At 43.8% G+C, this 20457-nt stretch overlaps 2 protein-coding genes and 1 non-coding gene across 4 annotated transcripts; 1 reads left to right on the plus strand and 2 right to left on the minus strand.

Moving 5' to 3' along the window:
• Positions 1 to 612: 612 nt before the first annotated feature.
• On the minus strand, positions 613 to 11802 carry egln1a (egl-9 family hypoxia-inducible factor 1a). Of its 2 annotated transcripts, none has more exons than XM_028988678.1 (5): positions 11154 to 11802; positions 2101 to 2220; positions 1362 to 1498; positions 1111 to 1178; positions 613 to 985 (listed from the first exon to the last, which is right to left on the minus strand). In XM_028988678.1, exons 1-5 carry the CDS (start codon positions 11559 to 11561, stop codon positions 933 to 935), a joined length of 786 nt encoding a protein of 261 aa, XP_028844511.1. In that variant the 5' UTR covers positions 11562 to 11802; the 3' UTR covers positions 613 to 932. The 2 variants fall into 2 exon arrangements, with proteins under 2 accessions (XP_028844511.1, XP_028844510.1); XM_028988677.1 differs by having other exon boundaries at positions 613 to 988.
• A 507-nt stretch (positions 11803 to 12309) lies between these two features.
• On the plus strand, positions 12310 to 17483 carry tsnax (translin-associated factor X). Its single transcript, XM_028988675.1, has 6 exons — positions 12310 to 12740; positions 12825 to 12926; positions 13007 to 13121; positions 14253 to 14383; positions 16123 to 16244; positions 16857 to 17483. The coding sequence occupies exons 1-6, from the start codon at positions 12725 to 12727 to the stop codon at positions 17226 to 17228; spliced, it is 858 nt and encodes a 285-aa protein (XP_028844508.1). The 5' UTR covers positions 12310 to 12724; the 3' UTR covers positions 17229 to 17483.
• A 700-nt stretch (positions 17484 to 18183) lies between these two features.
• On the minus strand, positions 18184 to 18255 carry trnaa-cgc (transfer RNA alanine (anticodon CGC)). Its single transcript has one exon. It is a non-coding gene; the product is annotated as a tRNA-Ala (tRNA).
• Positions 18256 to 20457: the final 2202 nt, after the last annotated feature.

The following is a 20457-nucleotide window of genomic DNA, read 5'->3' on the forward strand; positions in this document are numbered from 1 at the left end:
CTCACGCAGTAAAAAATTGAGAACCTGGAGAGAGAAGGAAGGCCAATGCTGCAACTCTTAATGCTGCTCATGATAGAAAAGTGTGAAAATACATAGTGCAGCACAGCCTGCTGTTTACTGTGCTGTGTGGCTGCAGATCAGACAGAGTGACTGTGCTGACCTCTGTGCACTAATAAAAGGTCCTAAAATACACACGCGGGCATCAGAACTGAACCATGGATGAATGGACGAAGGTCAGCCCGTCTAATGGACCAAGTTTTCTTGTGGATAGCCGAGTACCAGAGGAAGAGGTGGTGGCAAGACGCATGAGTGGCAGAAGACAATACAGCTGAGGTAGTGTGTTATTCTGATGGGAAAACAAGATAAAATATAGGATTATGTCTTCACTTGGTGAAGTGCAGCATCCCCCCTGCATGGGGGCAGTATAATACTGCACAACACCATATAATACTGACTAAAGAGTACAGACAGCTAATATGCCCAGGATGATCAAGAATGGACTCCCAAATAAGCATGTTACTCTTTTCGTAAAATTATTTGGTCTGGGACACTTTCAATGTCAAGAATGAAACCTGAGCGTGATGGGAGGGAAAATCTTGGAGACACTCAGGGTTTCTTTAAGCACAATGTTTATTGCTTTATTGAAATCAGCAAGAGTTAAATTTGCACTTTAAACATGAACATGGTACCTTTTTCCTGAACACATCTAATTAAACAGAATGGGAAGATTTCTTAAAACCACCCTTATCTCCCTTAAGTTCATGTTGGCAGCAATGAACATGTGCAATATCACCACATTCACAGGAAGGATTTCCTCTATCACTGTGCCTGACACATGCACGCACACACACACACACACACACACACACACACACACAAACACACATATACAGTTTTTCAAAATTTTCAGCAAATGTTGGTCTTCAGCATCACTAGCTAGGTTCTGACAACGTAGGTTCCATCTTCACCCCTTTTTCCCCAGCACCTGCTGGCGTCACATACAAATGTTTTTTTAACATGAAGACAAGGATATAAATAAAGGAACAAAAGGACGAATTTGTGAAGAAAATAAAATTGTATTTAACAAAAATGTTTAATTGTAATATATACCTGTTGAATACTTTTCTTTAGCCTGCGCTCTCTCATCAGCATCAAAATACCAAACTGTAATGGCATACCTGCAGGGGCAAAGAACAAGGGAGAGAGAATTGGAACTCCATGGGTATTCCTATGCCTTTTTGTTCCTACCATGTTAAATGTGACAGCGAATGCTTTCATTCCTGTGGAGCGGTGCCTTCTAATGAACGTCTGTCATGAACCTGGTCTCAGGGCACGGCTGCATGGTGGCTTGAGCCACTCACCTGTTGGCAAACGTTGGCTGCACTTCGTGTGGGTTCCGTCTGTCAGACCAAAAGAACAGCAGCCGGTCAAACACAGGAACGATGTCAGCAGATTGTGTTCTGCCTTCCGGAAATATCCGCAGAAGACCTCCGTGCTCCTGAAGGTCCCAGGAAAAAGAAAAAGAAAAGGACTGGAGAAAATGAGACATGCGTTGGTCACTTCATGACGTGCTGGCCATGAGCACAGATGTGAAACTGTTGAAATCAACCACTCCCGGCATAATTTACATTATGCCATGTTCTCCATGTACACACCCAACGCAGAACTGTAATAGGGGGCAGTGGTGGTTGCCGGTTTGAATCCCAGATCCGCCAAGGTGCCACTGAGCAAAGCACCGTCCCCACACACTGCTCCCCGGGTGCCTGTCATGGCTGCCCACTGCTTGCTCAGGGTGATGGGTTAAATGCAGAGGACAAATTTCACTGTGTGCACTGTCTGCTGGGCTGCTTAATCCCTTTATATCCATTCTGCTTGTTTTAATGCATGCGGATTACATTTATTACAAATCGAGTCCTGGGCGACTACATATTTGATAAGCTTTTTCAGTTGCTCATTAATAAATGCACCTTTTCATTGTTTGCTTTCCATAAATTGCCCAGAAACTGTGCCTGCTACTGAATCCATTATTGTCATGAATGAATGTTCACTACATTAAAATAAAGGCCTCCAACCACAACAGGAAAAGTGAAGAGCACATACCTGTGGGTCCCAGTTCTTGTTAAGGTAATAAATACACGTGATGCATCTCCCATCGCCGTTGGGGTTATCCACATGTCGTACGTACCCTGTTTGCTTACCAGGGTAACATGCAACCATGGCCTGCAAACAGTTAAAAACAATAAAACATCAGCAGTGAAATCAATGATTCACAACGTGAGGTCATGCATGGAATCAGAACACTGGGCCTGGAACCTGAAGGGAGAAATAATCAGTGGTGGATGAAACACACAAACCATGTACATGAAATAAAGTAGAGATACCCAAATGTAAAACATTACTTCAGTAAAAGTAGGGGTGTAAGTATAACTACAGCCATTAATCGTGGCTCCGATGCCCTATTATTGTATACTTGCAATATTTGCAATACTGTGGTCTGTAGCAGTCGCTAAAGCATTTCACTGCATATCATACCATGTATGACTGTGTATGTGACAAATAAAATTTGAACTTGATATTAACATTTTTATAACAGGATACTCACATAACCGATTCATTTAGACAATTTTCAAACTGTCAGAAGCCCTTTAAACCACATTTAATTTTCAAGATGTAGAACCAAGTGCCTGTATACATAGTTTTGAGTTTTAAGTTTAATAAAAAAACTAAAGCATCTAACAGATTATACAAAAATCTGCCCAAATCACCTGACTAAACAGGAACTGCATGAACGTAGAAGAAGGACACTTTAGTCATGTTGTAAATTTTTGTCATATTTTTCCACACAGTGTCAGGATCTTCAGATTTTACATCCATCCCCATTTACATGTTTTGTGTATGTTTATGTAAATATGCACACACACACAAAACTGTGCAAAAGTAGTGTATGCATAAGGAGGCTCTATTGGCTGAGTGTGCAAAGTGTGTGTGGGATTATCAGGGAAGGACAAAGTGATGGATGACAACGGGAAAACGATCGAACCCAGTTTAACACCCCAGGTTACTGTGTCCATTCTATGTAAAAAAAAAAAGTTTCGTAGTAGCATCTGCCGTGGCGGCCAATCTCCCAGTCTGGTGGCCCTCCCAAAGGAGGCGGAGGTCGGCTGAGCTTCGCTGGCCTCAACAAAACACTATCAGCCAAACAGAGTTCATCATTTATCGTTGTGCTGCGCTGTCACCCGCTGCCAGCGCAGGAGCTGGGAAAGGTGCGTTGTCAACGGTGTCCACCGTTATCGTCAGAAACAAACACACACTGGCCACACCTATCTGAAGACTCCTGGTAAACAACAGATCTACATTCCTATATTCCCACAGCGGCCACAGCGCTACTCGGCACACCGCCACAATTCATAAACATAGAGAAATAATATATATTTTTTGTCTTAAAATAAAGATCCCACTATTTATTTAGGCGAAATTCTTGGAAACTGCACCTTTACACAGCAGAGAGTTGTGGCGTTTCTCTTCCGTGCCCTCTATCTGCTCACGTCAGCGTAATGCCACAGCAGCTTGGTTGAGACTAAAGTCATTCTGGTCCTGTGCCAAATGACCGGAGTGTGAAGAGAGGGACTTTCCTCTGGATCTGTTCACATGGACATTTTTTAAGGACTTTCTTCAATTAAAAATGTACAGAAAGAGAGGCCTGGAATGAGCAACCTCACACTAAGCCTACCTAAACACTCACTCAAGCAGATATGAAATCATAAGTCCAAGAATTATGAAGTAAATTTGTTTCTACGTTGCATTACATAATGATTACTGATAGCGTTCAAACTAGGGATGCACGATAATTGGAAAATATGTGATATGCGATACTGTTGTTGAATATTGCGATAACGATATTTCTTGCGATATAACATTTCCCTATTTGCTTTTTAAATTAAAATTATTAGCTATTTAAAAAAGGGCTAAAAGAAACAATATGTCAATGAAGTTGCAAATATTTAGACTTCAAAACATTATGAATGACTTAAAACCCTCAGCAGATATTCTGATTTCGACTACTTTTTATTTACATGTAACCATACATCAAGTGTGTCTTTTTTATATATATATATATATATATATATATTTTTTTTAGTGAAGTGATTGTCACACATGATACACAGCAGCACAGCACATGGTGCACACAGTGAAATTTGTCCTCTGCATTTAACCCATCACCCTGAGTGAGCAGTGGGCAGCCATGACAGGCGCCCGGGGAGCAGTGTGTGGGGACGGTGCTTTGCTCAGTTGCACCTCAGTGGCACCTTGGCGGATCGGGATTCGAACCGGCAACCTTCTGATTACGGGGCTGCTTCCTTAACCGCTAGGCCAGCACTTCCCCGAAATAGGAAAATACTATTAGACAAAGTGTACAGGTCTTAAATAAATTGGTATGTAGTGGACATATTGTCAACATCCACATAAATAAACATTTATTTTAACATGTAAACATTACATGGCCCGGTCTAGCCAATAGCATTATATCACCTACTTGGGAGGCAGGTATAAAGATAGTAAGGGCCCATCTGATTGGTCAAATTTGGACACACAAATGCTTGGCGCATAAATTAATGCTGCGTCCGAAATTGCATACTACTTGAGTAGGTACTACATTTGAATTTGTACGTACTGCGCTACCATTAAAACATTATGTTCTATATTGTATGAATGAGGGTAGTATGAACGGAATTCGGACGTATTACTTCCGCTGTATTGATGTTGTTATTTTTTACATTTACAGAGGACATTTTCTCACAAGTGTAATTTAACCACAATGAACAACGTTCTCCTTTAGGTACTTACACTTGAAAAGAGCCGTTTCCCGCCATGTTTCAAATATGACGCCGCCTCTCCCGCTGCCTTATGGGATAGTGAAGTGTCCATCGAATGCCTACTACAGAATTCGGACATACTACTCGCCTCGTATACTGTTTTTCACATACAATATATATATAGTGTGGCGGCAGAGGCCGGCCATGAGTTGGGACCAGCATGCCTTGCGGGTGAGATACATGCCGACGGGATGGGCCCGGGGGCTGCAAATAGTTAACCATGTTACGGGTAAATGTGTTCTGTTGGGGTTCGGGATGTGTGTGTTTTAGGGGATTTAATGTAGCGTGTGCAAGGGGAGAAACTTTACACCGGGAAGTCGAGGTGTAGGGCTGGAGGAAAAGAAGAGACGCCTCCATCTTATTATGAAGCCGGAGGAGTAGGTATTGGCTGTTGGCGCCATCTACTGGCTTCCATCCAATAAAAACCGTTTTTCCGAAACCCTTATGATGGAGCCGATTTCTAATTTTTCCGACCTCGCGGCGACGGCTCATCACACTAGTATATAGTTTGCGATATCGGACGCAGCATAGATTTCATTTATCGCGCCTCTTTGCGATACAGATATCGCGCATATCATACGATTATCGCGATAACGATGATTTTCCGATATATCGTGCAGCCCTAGTTCAAACACAGTGTCCATTCATAATTGACAGTAGCGTAGGTTCTTTCAAAATCCCGGTGAATTAATGCAGACAGTGTGCATTACTCCTTTGTGGGTGTAACTCAACCCTCCCTGTTCTGCACCACTTGAACACTCATGCTGGTGGCTTCCTCTATCAGCTATTGTCAGGGGAACCTCTGAAAGACCCATATCTAAAACAAGGATGCAGGTTTTGCTTCAGTGCTGCTGCCAGACCCTTTTTTCCTCCCCCCTTCCACTTCCCTCCGTCTCGCCACCGTGGTAGCTGGAGGGGTGTAGGTGGGTCCTTCTCTTGCACGCTAGGAGGTCCAGAGGTCTGGACACAGGCTGGAAACAGATTCCTTCATACGTCAGCGCCTTCTTCTTCATCCCTTGTGCCTGTGCCGGAGGTGAACAGCCTGGAAGCCTGCGAGCAGACGGGGAGGGCAGGGCAGGGCAGGTGAAGGAGTGACTCTTGGCGTCCTGCCGAGATGAACAGTGGTTTAATGGCCATGCTACGTGCAGCGCGTGACAGAGGTTCATCTGTCCCCCTCAGCTTCGGGGGTGGGGGGGTGGGGGGGTGGGGGGGTGGGGGGGGGGGGGGGGGGGGGGGAACCCACTAAAAGTCACCAAAGGCTGTCCAACAGACTAGAACGACTTGGAACATTAACATGTCGCTTTCACAACCCTAATACCCTCTTCTCTCTTGGACCCTTCCCCAAACACGGCCAGAGCGGCCCTCCTGTTGACTTGATTTATATCACAAGACGCCTGTTCACATTGTTCAGCGTGACCCCTGTAGTCTGCAGGACCACAATGAGAAAAAATGCTTCACAACCATCGGCATCACTTTTGTGTTTAAGGGGTTTTAAATGTAATACAACACTCAGACATATTCAGTCATTCCATGCATTATTTGATGCATTTTCACACACACACACACACACACACACACACACACACACACACACACACACATTTTGGTCTAGTAAAAATGAATATATTTTCTGCATTTTTATAAATGTATTTACATAAAAACATTAGAAAATATTTTAAATGTACCTGACTGGTTTTTAGTATTTTATAGTCTGTAGTATATCTTTATTACACTGATGTCACCTTAAAATTGTGCAAACAGGGTTTAGAGTTATTAAAAAAAATGCTCTGCTGTTGTGATAAAAGTGTGTGTGTCTGGTGTTAAGAAAAAAAATTATACAAATTCTTTTTTTTAATCTAAGGGCGTGCCCGAACTTCTGGCCTGTGGTGTTTACTTCTGATGGCGTGTTCCAAACAGTCTTTCCAAACTGGGTCAGAACAAGGCAGGGCTTGCAACAAAACTCCTATAGGATAAATATGGAAAACTCACATATTATCAGTCTGACGAGTTTGAGGAAAGACGTACTTTAAGCGGTATCTCCACTTCTTGACAATTAAAATAGACATACAATTTGTTTGCTTAACATTTTATCTGTGTGGCCTGGCAGGGTTGGTTTAACTTCATGAGCTGGAACACACACATACACACTTCACACTGGTAGTGCACTGGTACATGGAATATGGGACGAGCTCAGTAAGTACACACAAAAAAATAAAATAGTAACAGCACCAAATAATGGGGGAAAAAAGAGACTCACAAACTAAAATGCGCGAAACGTGGAAGTCGGACTGGCCCCGAATCAACTGAGCTTTGTCACGATTCCATCCATGTGACCGGGAGCAACAGGGAAGCGAGGTAACGTGACTCCTATAAACTGGTAAGATGGCCACTGCCAGCCGCTCAGTCAGTGATTGGCATCTTTCCTCACCTCAAACCAATAAGACTTATCCTGATCATGTCCTCTCCTCTCTACTCTTCCCTCTCATCCTGCCCCGTCCCAAATGCAAACGAAAACGCGAACAACAACATCCGTGTGGTGTTGCGGCTCACACCGGCTTTCGTTTGGTAAACCGGAGGAGATTGCCTCCTTGTGTCCCACCGCACCGGGGTTTCTCGTTTCTTCTAGGGCTGCAACTAACGATTATTTTAATAATCGATTAATCTGTTATAATTATTTTTTGATTAATCGTAGAATCTGATAAAAAACAAAAAACAAGAAAAGCATTCATTTCCAACCCTTTATTCAAAAACAGAACCAAAATCTTTAGAAAGTGCACAAACATGTTGCTCCTTGAGCTGTTATAATAATAATAAAATAAAATAAAAATTGACTAACACAAAAAATATACACATGTATGCTTTACATCTGCCAAATATAGAGTTTTTTTTTAAATAAAGTGCCACCTGAGCTGCCAGAACGATAAATAGTTTATAAAAAAATAAAGAACAATACAAATCAGAAAATTTAACAGGATTTGTTTGAATGTCAGAACTTGTTCTCTACACTACACTGGCAGACACACACACTCACAAACTCTCACACTGACACACACACACTGCAAAAAATGCTTTTCTAATTTAGTAGTTTTGTCCTGATTTCAGTTCAAATCTCTAAAAAAATCTTAAATCAAGATACATTTACTAGACACATGATATAAAACATCTAAAAAATTAAGTGATTGTTTGTTTAAAACAAGCAAAATGATCTGCCAATGGGGTAAGAAAACTAATCTAAGCATCTAAGCATCTTAAAACTAAGTTTTAAGCATCACTTAATTTTCTCATGCCATTTTTCTTATCTAGTATTCTTGATTTCAGATTTTTTAGATATTTGTACTGGAAACGAGACAAAGTACTAGGTAAGAAAAGCTTTTTTTTTGCAGTGTAGCTATACATGACAACAGATTGAAAAATGAATGGTCCAAAAAAGGCTAGTGAATAAAAACATGTCTTTAGTCTTTTAATGCAAAGTAACTATAGCACCCCTGCTTTACTACTGTTATTAATGCGCTAACTTGTCATGCTTGTCAAGCTGGATGACGGGTAAACATTTACATTTACAGCATTTATCAGACGCCCTTATCCAGAGCGACTTACAATCAGTAGTTACAGGGACAGTCCTCCTGGAGCAACTTAGGGTTAAGTGTCTTGCTCAGGGACACAATAGGCGAGTCGTCCACGCGGAGACGCAGAGAACAGTCCGAACACTGTTTCATCCCCCTCCACACCTGTAGGTGGCGCTGTAAGTCCCCGTCTAGTTCTCCTCCGCGGCGAGTTAAACACCAGCACCAGGGACATTACGTTCCTCACTTCACAGCGGAACTAAAGTAGGATTCTGTAGCGACTTCCCCTGCTGCTGAACTCCCTTCTTCCTCCTCAAACACTCCAACATGTTTGCGTTTCAGGTGCTGGATCATTGCCGTGGTGCTCCCGTGCCGTGCCGTGCCGCTTGTGCATATGTATCTGTCCTCTACCTCACCTCGTTTTTTTTTATTTTTGCTCCGCGCTGTCTGTGAGGCGCCAAACTCTGCTAGTATCTGTTTGCGAGAGAGACCGAGTGTGTTCACTCCGCTCCGCGCTCAAATAAAGTTTTTTTTTAATAATCAAACGTCTCCGCGTCTCCACTCTTTACCCACACGGCCTGCGTTTCCCGCGCCCCACCGGGCGAGTTGTGGCCTCCTTTACCGAAGCTCCACGTCCAACCAGCTACACACGCAACACTTGGTGGGCCTATTTGAAGAATTTAAAGTATTTTTTTCCTTTCGATTCTTTTTATTATTTTAAATACACTTTTTGTTAATAAAATGGCACTTTATTTGCAGCGTACAGATGATATTTCGTGCGATTTCTATGAATAAAATAACATTCAGTTAGAATTTTTTAGCAGCTCATTAAAAAACATACTGTGAACTTAAAACTATGAATCGTATCAAATCGCATTGTTATAACCATATTTCACACACACTCAAAATTCATGAACAAATACGAGTGTCACGATGGGCTGGACATGGCGAGGAAGGAGGACGCATACGCACGACGTCACAGGACAGGGGTTTAATACAGAATGCACGCGACAAGGGAACATCACCAGACAGTGACCCGACGGCGAACAGACACGAACAGGATAGTTTTATACTATTATGTAAATTAGCAAAACACAGAGCGTGTGCATCCTTGTAGTGAGAGAGTGTGTAAAAAGTCCCACGGACGTGTGTACAACTTCATTCCTGAACAAACAGACTCCCCCCGTCCACTGGCCTTCAACTTTCGGGAGCTAAAGACCACATGACTTCCTTTCAACTTGGGCAGAAATGTGGGTCAGATGTCACCTTTGGACATGTCTCACCCTATCCTGCTGGTAAGAGTCATGAACACACATGCAGACACACACACACTCGCACACAATTACACTCACACAAACACACACTTTTGAACACACACATACTTGCACACAAACACACACACCCGCACACAATTACACTCACACACACTCACACACAATTACACTCACACACACTTTCACACTCACACACATGTAACCCAAAAACAAGGAATAGTGATGTAATGACACGATTATAGAACACGTCACATTCTATAATGTGAATTGCATAGTTGTGACATTTCAGGTGCACATAAATACCGAATAAAAAAAAAAAAGTAAAACGATATCATGATCTGTAAGAGCAGTGTGTAGTTATTCGTTTTAATGGGTGTTGTAATGCCTGTGCGTGTGCGCTCCCCTTGCACCTACACGCCAGCCCCACGGTCACGTACACCGACGCCACGCCCTGATAACGCAGCCCACAATATCAGAGATATTAACCTCATCACGTTCTCAAGAAGCTCTGGTTGCGTTTTAGATTTCACGACAGTCTAAAATGTACAGAACACGGTAAAACCGGGCGGCTTTAGGTTCTTACAACACACTCGTACCCTGATGGAGTTTGTGTAAATGTAGAGCATTATAACGGTACACTATACAGAAAAAAACAGTTGCTATAATGACGACAAAATGTTATCAGACTTTTATAATATTTAACTCTGCAGACGCCACATGCGCATGAGGAACGTAATTTAACAGTGAACACCTTCCGTTCTAGACATGCACAACTTCACCACGAACCTTTTATTCCACATTTCCAGACGTACCCCTGAAAACGGCGGGGCCGAAGTGAAAATTTCATCCGAGGATCCGCCACCTTTTGCATTTTGGCAAAGTTTTTGGTAGATGTGCTTGTTTGTTAGGTGAAGCCGTCATATATAGAGCCATATAGCCACGTTGCCCGTGACGTAAAGAAGATATATTCCAGTCGATATTTTGGACGCAGGCCTATGGCGGCGCAAATGTCCAGGCCAACTTGGACACAGCAAAAGCGCGTTAATTAAAAACCACGGGACTAATTACAAAGCAACGAACACATGCATGTCACGTGGTCATTCCAATTATATGCGTCCTAAAGACTTTTAATGGAATGGATTTTTCTGAAGAGCACACTGTAAACAAGGCAATAGTTCTAATGTAGTAGACTAATATTGTGTGTGTGTGTGTGTGTGTGTGTGTATATATATATACTGAATTTAAGAAACGAATTTAGTTGCATTGAACTATGGGATTGGTAGGTGGGCGTGTCTTCCTCGCACATCTGTTTTATTACGCGACGTGCCGAACGTCGAGTGGTGTTGGGCATCGTAAGTCGCCGTCTGCGTAATCTGATGTTACGTTAAAACGGGTGCACTCCAGAAAAACAAAAAAACAAAAAACAGTTTTAAAGTACTCACTTTGGTCCTGAGGTTGATGCGGTACTCCCCCAGCTTGCCGTCGCAGTGCCGGACCAGGTCGTCCATGCGCCGCAGCAGGACGCGCACATGCCCGCAGCCCGGCTCCCAGCCCTCCACCCAAGTTATCTCGTCCCCGCGGATGCTCTTGGACGAGTCGCTCCTCTGGCTGACCAGCTGCCCGTCCGTGAACGTGCCGCTCCGGTGCAGCGCCCTCACCTCCGCCAGCACGCCGGAGCCCGTCTGCTCGCCCAGGAAGCCGTCCAGCACGCAGAAGCCGTGCTGCCGCATGCGCGGCACCACCACCCGGGCGGCCAGCTCCTGCAGCTCCCGCAGCTCCCGCAGCTCCACAGGTGCTTCGCCGGCCTGCGGGACCGGGACCGGGCCCTCCGGGTGGCGGCCCGGGTCCATGTCACGGTTCCCGTGCGGCGTGCGCCCGTGCTGTGAGTCCCCGAGGGTCACATGTCCCGGCCGGGCGGCGGGCGGGGTGAACGCGGATCAGTCGGTCCGTCCGAACGGCACTTTGGTCAGGAGGCACGCATGGCGCCGCTCGCCTCGCCGATTCTGCACGTAGCCGTCTACGTCAGCGGGCCGAAGGCTGGACTTTCATTCACAAGAGTGGATCCAGATACCAGAAAAGACGGCAGCTGATGGCTCAGTGAAACAGGAAGAGATGCTATTTTTGCTTTTATAAAAGAGGTTTTTCCTAAAACCGTGCTAATTTCCTTTATAGCCCCAATTACTCTTATTAATACACGTGGAAGGCGGAACTGATTTTTGAGTATGTTTGGCACAAATGTCTAATTTTATTTGTCTAATTTGAATTCCGGCCTCTGAGTTTACATCTTTATGGTTACACTCACACTTCATTCGCGGAGTCGCCCTCCGGCGCGGCCGTGGTGTAAATCCCGAGCGCGCAACGTCGCCCCCTGTCGGCCGAAGGGCGCGCCGCTCCGCGCCGCTGCTCGGGACCGCACGTACGCAGCTGGCGGATTTCTCGGTGGAGCGAGAGACGAGGTAATCTGATACGCGAGATCAGAGGAATGTACCCGAAAACGTCGCTGACGTTTTATTTACTTTATATAATAAAAAAGTCACCTTTATAACACAGACGTTGCGTTATTTTCCATTTAAACTATTAAACAATAATTATTGTAAATGTGAATTTAGATTATATATAGATTGATATGGTTTTATAAATGAATGTCAATTAGTGTCTCCTCTGCACAACTTACACGCGAATCGATTATTATAACCATTAGTAGGCTAATGCGTTGAGGTTCTTCAGAGAAAAAAATCAAAGAATCAATGTTTGCTGAAATGACGGGAAAAAAATACATTACCCAGAATGCTCTGGTGATGACGTATTTAAAAAGCGCAAACCCCAAACCCAGCCGCGGGTGTGCTCTGCCAGTCACAAGAAGCCGCCCAAAAACAACCGAGAGAATGCAGTAGTGTGCACGGCGTGAATTACACATTCAGATAGCGGCCGTATTAGTAGAAAAAAAAGAGATATAAAACATCGACGGCGTGCGCGGAGTCAACACGGTCGCAGCGGAGTGTAAACCGAGAGCATGAGTGAAAAGGAAGGTAATTGTAGTTGTATTTTTTTAATGTTTCCCTGCACTGGCGCCTTCCTTGGTTAAAGTGTGCGTGTGTCGTGTGCGCGTCCAGGGGAGGGATGCGTCCGCAAACGTAGAACAGATTCCGCCCAGATGCTGGAAGCCGAGCGGCGGGACGCGAATCCGCCTTCAGCCGTGATCTCTGCCTTCAAAGGTAAAACACGCGTTGTCTTTTCTAGGAGAGACGTTGCGGTGTCACCCACAGGTGGGACGATTTCGTCTTCTGTTCGTCAGTGTTTCAGCAGGAACTGGACACCAAGCATGACAAATACGAGCGGCTGGTGAAAATCAGCCGTGACGTCACGATTGAAAGCAAGAGGACAATTTTCCTTCTGCACAGAGTGACGAGGTGAGAATAAAATCGCCATCAATAAATTATTGACCACCACTAATATGGAAAAAAAATATTAATTGTTCACTAATTAGTAAGACGTCTGTGTTTTTACCTGCATTTGATCCTTTTTTGGCTTCACCTAATTCACTTAAATGTAAATGTACTCCAACCTCATTAATGTAATATTTGGTCTGATAATTGAATTTTAATCAGGTTAATCTCTATACAATATTGATTTGATGGGTGAGGTGTTATAAGGCTATACTCATAATTTGTTTTTACCCTAATACCAAATTTATTTTGGCACAAGGTTGTAAAAAAGACCATGTGGTGTGAGAGAGAACAGAGTGTAGAAAAACTCTTTCTCCCTCCACACAAAAACACTGTATTCAACCACTCCAATTTGATGTTACCTGGCAGAAAGAGGCATGGCACAATAGAGGTTAAAAATGAACAGTTTCTAATTTATTAACACCGGTAAATAATTATTGTAGTTACATGTGAATATTAAATGTAAAAAGGTACCAAAGTTACAGAGAAAATAAAAATGAGAAGAAAGAGTAAAGAGGGAGAAGAGAAAAAGAGGGGGAGAGAAAGACTCAGAAGCCTTCCAGCTTCCGATGGAAAACCCCCTGAGCAAGAAAGCTCAAAGTCCCCTTTCCACATGTGAGCAGACCTTTATACCCCTGGCCTACAGGAAGTTGTCACTGGCCAATCAGAACCTGTTGTTTCTGATGTCACGCCCCAGTGTCTCCCATTTGGGGAAGACAAAGAGGGTGGGCGGTCCTTACTGCTGACACTTCACACGTTGCCATCAGACAAAAGGCATGTAAAACAGAGGTACCGAATCTTCACACACAACCATCGACACAGGAATGTCACACCTCCCCCTGCAGACAACTGTTATGCAAGACAAAATACATGCTCCCGTGATGTCCATCCTTGCAAGGTCCTAGCACTGGATAATCCAGTTTTGTGCTCAAAATGCATTACACACACATGTAGGAGTCAGGTTCACGTGCACTAATAATGAACATCTTGCCAGTTGTACTTACCAGGCTGACACACACACACACACTCTGTCTTGAGCTGTGAACTGCAGATGCTTTGCAAATGAATTTTTGTTTGCTTGGCTGCCGTCCGCAGTGTACCCAACATGGAGGACGTCCTTGCAGAAGCGGATGTGAAATTAGACTGCGTACAGCAGAAGATTGGTCAGATTGCTGAAGAACTGAAGGGAGAAGACTTGTTTCAGTTCCACAAGGCCTTTACGGCTGGTGAGTGCCTGCCTGTCTGTGTGATCTCATCTTCACCAGAAGGGACACCCTTGATTGGGGTTTCCGAAGATGGAACAAGCTTCCTAATTCAAGCAAAGTCATCCTCTCTTGTTAGACTTTAACAGCCTCAGGACTCAGACTTACACATTTACCTGTTTATATCATTTCCATGCCTTTTCTGTCTTACTGACTGGATTTGGATGAAAGATAAAAAATGGCTAGTGTCTGTTCCAGGTTTTACAAAAGCCTCAGTGTTCTCAAACGAAGTAAACTTAATTTGCAGTAATGATAGGGATATGGCGCTCCATTGTGATCTCAATCCAGCAAATTGAATTGCCCTCGATGCCTTTAATTTTGCTTGATTGCCAGGTTTTAATGTAAAATTTACTAAAAGGGGGAGGAATGAGGGAACGAACGATGTTCTCACAGTTTCCTTGGATGCCACTGTTGTCACAGATTTTGAATTATTAGGTTAAATGGATCTAAACGCAGGAGGTCAATTAAGTTAACATTTGTCTTTCTTGATGATGAGGACATTAACCTGATAACCTGTTGGAGCATATTTTTTGTCTGTCTGTCTGTCTGAAACACCAAATGAGTCTGATGAAAGTACAGCGGTCCGATGAGTTGGTGCGCACACTGGGCAGGAAACCAGCAGGAATGTGTCGAAAGCCATCGTTCTGACTGCCAGCCACGAGCCCAGGGGACACCGAGTGCCGAGAGATTAATGAGAGATGACCTTATCTCTGGCCAGTTTTAGTGACCCCGTGCTGACGGGAACTCGATTCGACCCCTGCAGACATGATTAGCCTTTTGATTAGCTGTCTTTGGCTTTTGCCCACAGGTTTCAAGTCTTTGTTTGCTTTGCGGTTCTGGTAATAATAATTGGAAAGAACAGTTAAAGCACATTTTTACCATGGTCTGGTGTAAGTACCCAAAAGATTAGTACTCCTCTAGTACGTCCACAATCTAGACAAAAAAGGAAATGGAATATTTTATTGTTACTATACGCATGTACAATGAGATTAAAAGCAGCTCCTTCAGTGCAGACATACATGTACAAAATAATGCAGAAATATACAAATAAACACATTACAATATTATAAGGGGCAGTGAAGTGTCAGCGTTATATGTACATATGGGAAGAAATAGTGGGTTTTTTTTTTTTGTTTTTTTTTTTTTAAGAAGGAAATTATTTGTAATGAGTGTTTTAATTAATGTTAGGCATACGTTAAAACCAAAGCAGCACCATTCAGCAGCAGCCAACCATGTGACGTGTCAGTGTAATAAAGGGCATTGATCTCTAAAGTGATACAGGGTCCCAGGATTCCTTGCCAGTATGATGCCAGGTCTCCTGTAGCTACGTTTCAGACGGGTGGCGTTTGTTTGTCGTCAACTGAATCAACATTTCTGCCACATCGCCTGCATAGACTAGTGTATCTTTCCCCTATTCTCCATCGGGCACATCTCTTCCTTTATGATTCTAATAATAATAGTGTTAATATGTAAAGTGCATTGCTGGCCGGGCAGGTTAGACTGCTGTGTGAGGAGAGCATTTTTACGCCAGGGTGCAAAGAAAGGGGGTTCCTTGTGTCAAGATTTACTTTTTAAACATCAATTGGCACCAAAGCCTTCCAGCTCTTTTTAATGGACCTGTTGTTTACCCACGGGAAAAAACTATGGCCGCCATCCAACCGATGTCGGGAATTGTCTTTAATAAATTAATCTCTCTCTCTCAGGTATTCAGGAATACGTAGAGGCTGCATCTTTCCAACACTTCATAAGGCACCGGACCTTGATCAGCCTGGAGGAGATCAATGCCAGGCTGGTGTTCATTAGAGACTGTGAAGCCGACACCAAGGTAAACGTGCACACACCCACACCTTCTACCTCGATTTATAGCAAGGGTGACAACACTGGGGCTCCTTGGGACGTGATTCAACACTTTTTAGCTTAACGGCCATCATTTAAAACTAAATTGTCAGTTTTTTGGGAATTATTTTTCATTTAGGTTAAGGTATGCACATGTTGGCCTTGTTCGTTGGTGAGTCTGAAGTGAAGTGAACGGAAGGTGTTCAAAGCATGCAGTTATAAGATAAGAAGTTTATGTCCAGCCAGCCTGATCCTGAATACTGAATGTACAAAAAAAACATTTTCCAACATGTATCAGACACCCTTATCCAGAGTGACTTACAATCAGTAGTTACAGGGACAGTCCCCCCCGGAGCAACTTAGGGTTAAGTGTCTTGCTCAGGGACACAATGGTAGTAAGTGGGGTTTGAACCTGGGTCTTCTGGTTCATAGGCGAGTGTGTTACCCACTAGGCTACTACCACCCTAACAAACAAATTCAGCCTGACCATGGCTGCAGATAATAGTTCTTGTTACTGATATCTACTTTCATTTTGTGTCATTTTTTTCACTGCAGAAGGTTCAGTGTGTCAATAATCTGCACTGCTCTGCACTCTCTATAGGATGATACAGGGAGACAGGCGTCCCCAGTGCTGACCTTCCAGGTCACTCCTACAGACTACCTCCTGGGCGTGGCAGACCTGACAGGGGAACTGATGCGCATGTGCATCAGCAGTGTGGGAAATGGCGACATGGACACGCCCTTCCAACTCGGCAGCTTTTTGCGGGAAATCCACGACGGTTTCTCCTACATCGGCAACACCGGCCCGTACGAGGTGTCCAAGAAGCTGCACACCCTGCGCCAGAGCCTTGCCAAGGTAGAAGACGCCTGCTATACCCTGCGTGTGCGTGGCTCAGAGATCCCCAAGCACATGCTGGCAGACGTCTTCACCAGCAGGGCAGCGATAATGGACCCTGACGAGGGAGTAGCCTAAAGAACATGAATTTCCACCCACCTTTAATTATTCCTATTTTTTGTGTGTGTCTGAATGGTTTGTTTGCATGCAGTCAGGTTTGTTTCACTGTGAGTTGTTGGGCATTGTTAACACTGGTTTAATGTTTCATTTATTCCTTAAAAACACCTTTTTAAAAAAATAAATAAATAGAAGAATACCAGAATTTTATTATGTTCATGTGCTCGGATTATGGATGTAATTGGGATTGTATTAAAAGTTATTTCCTTAATCTCACATTCTCTTGTGCAATGCATTTACATTTACATTTACAGCATTTATCAGACGCCCTTATCCAGAACGACTTACAATCAGTAGTTACAGGGACAGTCCCCCCCTGGAGCAACTTGGGGTTAAGTGTCTTGCTCAGGGACACAATGGTAGTAAGTGGGATTCGAACCTGGGTCTTCTGGTTCATAGGCGAGTGTGTTACCCACTAGGCTACTACCACCCAATGCTGTGTGTTTGTGTACATGTTGGCATGTAGGTAAAGAGCTGCCTACGAACTAGTACATGAGAATGTGGCCTTGTCGTGTTTTATTATATCATGTCAGGAAGAATGGAAGCGAATGAATATATACTACTCACAATAAATTAGGGATGGTGTGAGAGACTTAGTGGATTAAAAAAAAAAAAAAGTATAGTGATTGTCACATGAGATACACAGCAGCACATGGTGCACACAGTGAAATTTGTCCTCTGCATTTAACCCATCACCCTGAGTGAGCAGTGGGCAGCCATGACAGGCGCCCGGGGAGCAGTGTGCTTTGCTCAGTGGCACCTCAGTAGATCAGGATTTGAACCAGCAACCTTCTGATTATGGGGCCACTTCCTTAACTGCTAGGCCACCACTGCTCCGCTGAGCTGCACTGGCCAGGAATGGAACCCAGGCCTCCCGCGTGGCAGGCAAGAATTCTACCACCAATGCATAAACCTGTGGAGATGCCGGGGATTGAACCCGGGACCTCATACATGCGAAGCATGTGCTCTACCACTGAGCTACATCCCCGGTCGGATGGCATACGTATGGTGTTTCTTTCACTTCAGACATTTCGGGGTTAGTGAGGCAATTGTATTGGGGTGATACTAATTTTGTGTTTTCCATGTAATGGTCTCATTGTGTACAGAAGTGCCTTATATTAGGGCCAATACCAAGAAACAACCTCAATGTGGCATCAATTTCAACATTCTGTGGGTATAAAAAGCTGGTATTGTCAGTCGTTCCAAGTTCATCAAACAGCCATGAACACACGACATCACTTAATGGACAAGCAGTGTCACCCGGGGAGCAGTGTGTGGGGACGGTGCTTTGCTCAGTGGCACCTCAGTAGATCAGGATTTGAACCGGAAACCTTCTGATTATGGGGCCAATTCCTTAACTGCTAGGCACTTAAGGCACTTAATGAACAAGCAGTGTCACCTCGGGTCGGTGGCAGGCAGTCAGATGTTGCTCTTGAACTTGTGTCTCAAAGTGTCATCAGCAGACTTGCATCAAGACACAGAACTACTGGCAGAGTTCATGAGTTCATAGTTCATGGAGCCCCACGAAGGACAGACCGCAATGATGACCAGAACCTAAGGACCTATACACTCAGACATCGTTATGCAACTGCCACACCGCTGCAGGCCCGTTTACGAGATGCGAGGGGTAGTAGGGTTTCCTGGACAATGCAGCGGTGGTCTACCGTCGGGTGTTGGGTCACCTTGCACAGAAATGATGGTCGTCAGCATTGCTGGAGAAGGCAGGGTGAGCGATATGCTGAGGTCAACATGGTCCCCAGGGTTTGGTTGGTGGAGGAGGTGCAACAGTCTGGGCAGGAATCACCAGTCAGTGCAAAACTGATTTGGTAATTGTACATGGCTCAGTCACTGTACGTTCTTACCTCAGAGACATCACAGAACCCATCATCATTCCCCAATTCTGCCAGCACACCCCCAACTTTATGTTTGTGGATGATAATGCTCCACCACATTGTGGCAGAATTGTTGGAGTGCTGATATGTGCCATCAATGTCCCCTGACCTGATCCCCATAGAGCACGTCTGTACCAGTTGAAGCAGAGACTGAATGATCATACTCCACCCCCATGTGACCTGTTAGAACTGCGTGTAGAACTTGTGGAAGAGTCGAACACATTGCCTCAGAACCATGTCATGAGGCTAGTGAGGAGCATGAGACGTCGCTGTCAAGCTGTCATTGCGGCAAATGGTGGAAACAGCCGCTGCTGACATTGTCAATTTTTGTTATTTCGGGCTATCCCTGTTATTGTCAAATTTTTAGTGGTAATAAATATTAATATTAGTAATATTCAATAGTAATATTGAAGTGAACTTTAACTTATTTAATTAAAATTCTGAGCAAATAGGAAAAGCACTCTTGTAAATAACAATATCCCTAACTTATTGTGAGTAGTGTGTGTGTGTGTGTGTGTGTGTGTGTGTGTGTGTGTGTGTATATATATATATATATATATATATATATATATATAAATTATGAAAGTTCTTTGTTTTCCTAGGTTTAGGGTTGTAGCTAGGTTCTTGTTAACTAGTTAATTTCGGCCTTGGAACAACATTAAAACAGATGCCCGTATGTATACATGCATGTTTACATTTACAGCATTTATCAGACGCCCTTATCCAGAGCGACTTACAATCAGTAGTTACAGGTACAGTCTCCCTGGAGCAACTTAGGGTTAAGTGTCTTGCTCAGGGACACAATGGTAGTAAGTGGGATTTGAACCTGGTTCTTCTGGTTCACAGGCAAGTGTGTTACACCTAGGCTACTACCACCTGGTGTGTGTGTGTGTGTGTGTGTGTTCAAGTTATTTAATGTAGTCTGGACAGATCTGTAGACAGATTATCTCTGATTGTTATTTATTTAGATGTACGTGCCTTCCGAACATCACACTTCTCCCACTCTGGGCCCTTACACTTGCCGGCAAAAGGCCCAATCACATTCCTTAAAGGAAAAGAAAGAGGAATTTGTCGTGCATTGGTATCTGTTTATATTAAGTGCACACAATTAGTCCTATTATAGAAATTATGATGCTAAACTCTGGTCTGTTTAATGATGAGCTGCCAGTAATTTGTTTTCATAAATTTGGGAAGACCGTCAGACATGATTCTTTTAACTTAACCATGGCTTCATTATTCCTTCAGACACTGTAAGACCAGAAAGACGTGTTACTGGTAATGTGTCTTGGGGAAACAAT

The sequence above is a fragment of the Denticeps clupeoides genome, chromosome 8, assembly GCF_900700375.1.
Source record: "Denticeps clupeoides chromosome 8, fDenClu1.1, whole genome shotgun sequence".
Taxonomy (NCBI): Eukaryota; Metazoa; Chordata; class Actinopteri; order Clupeiformes; family Denticipitidae; genus Denticeps; species Denticeps clupeoides.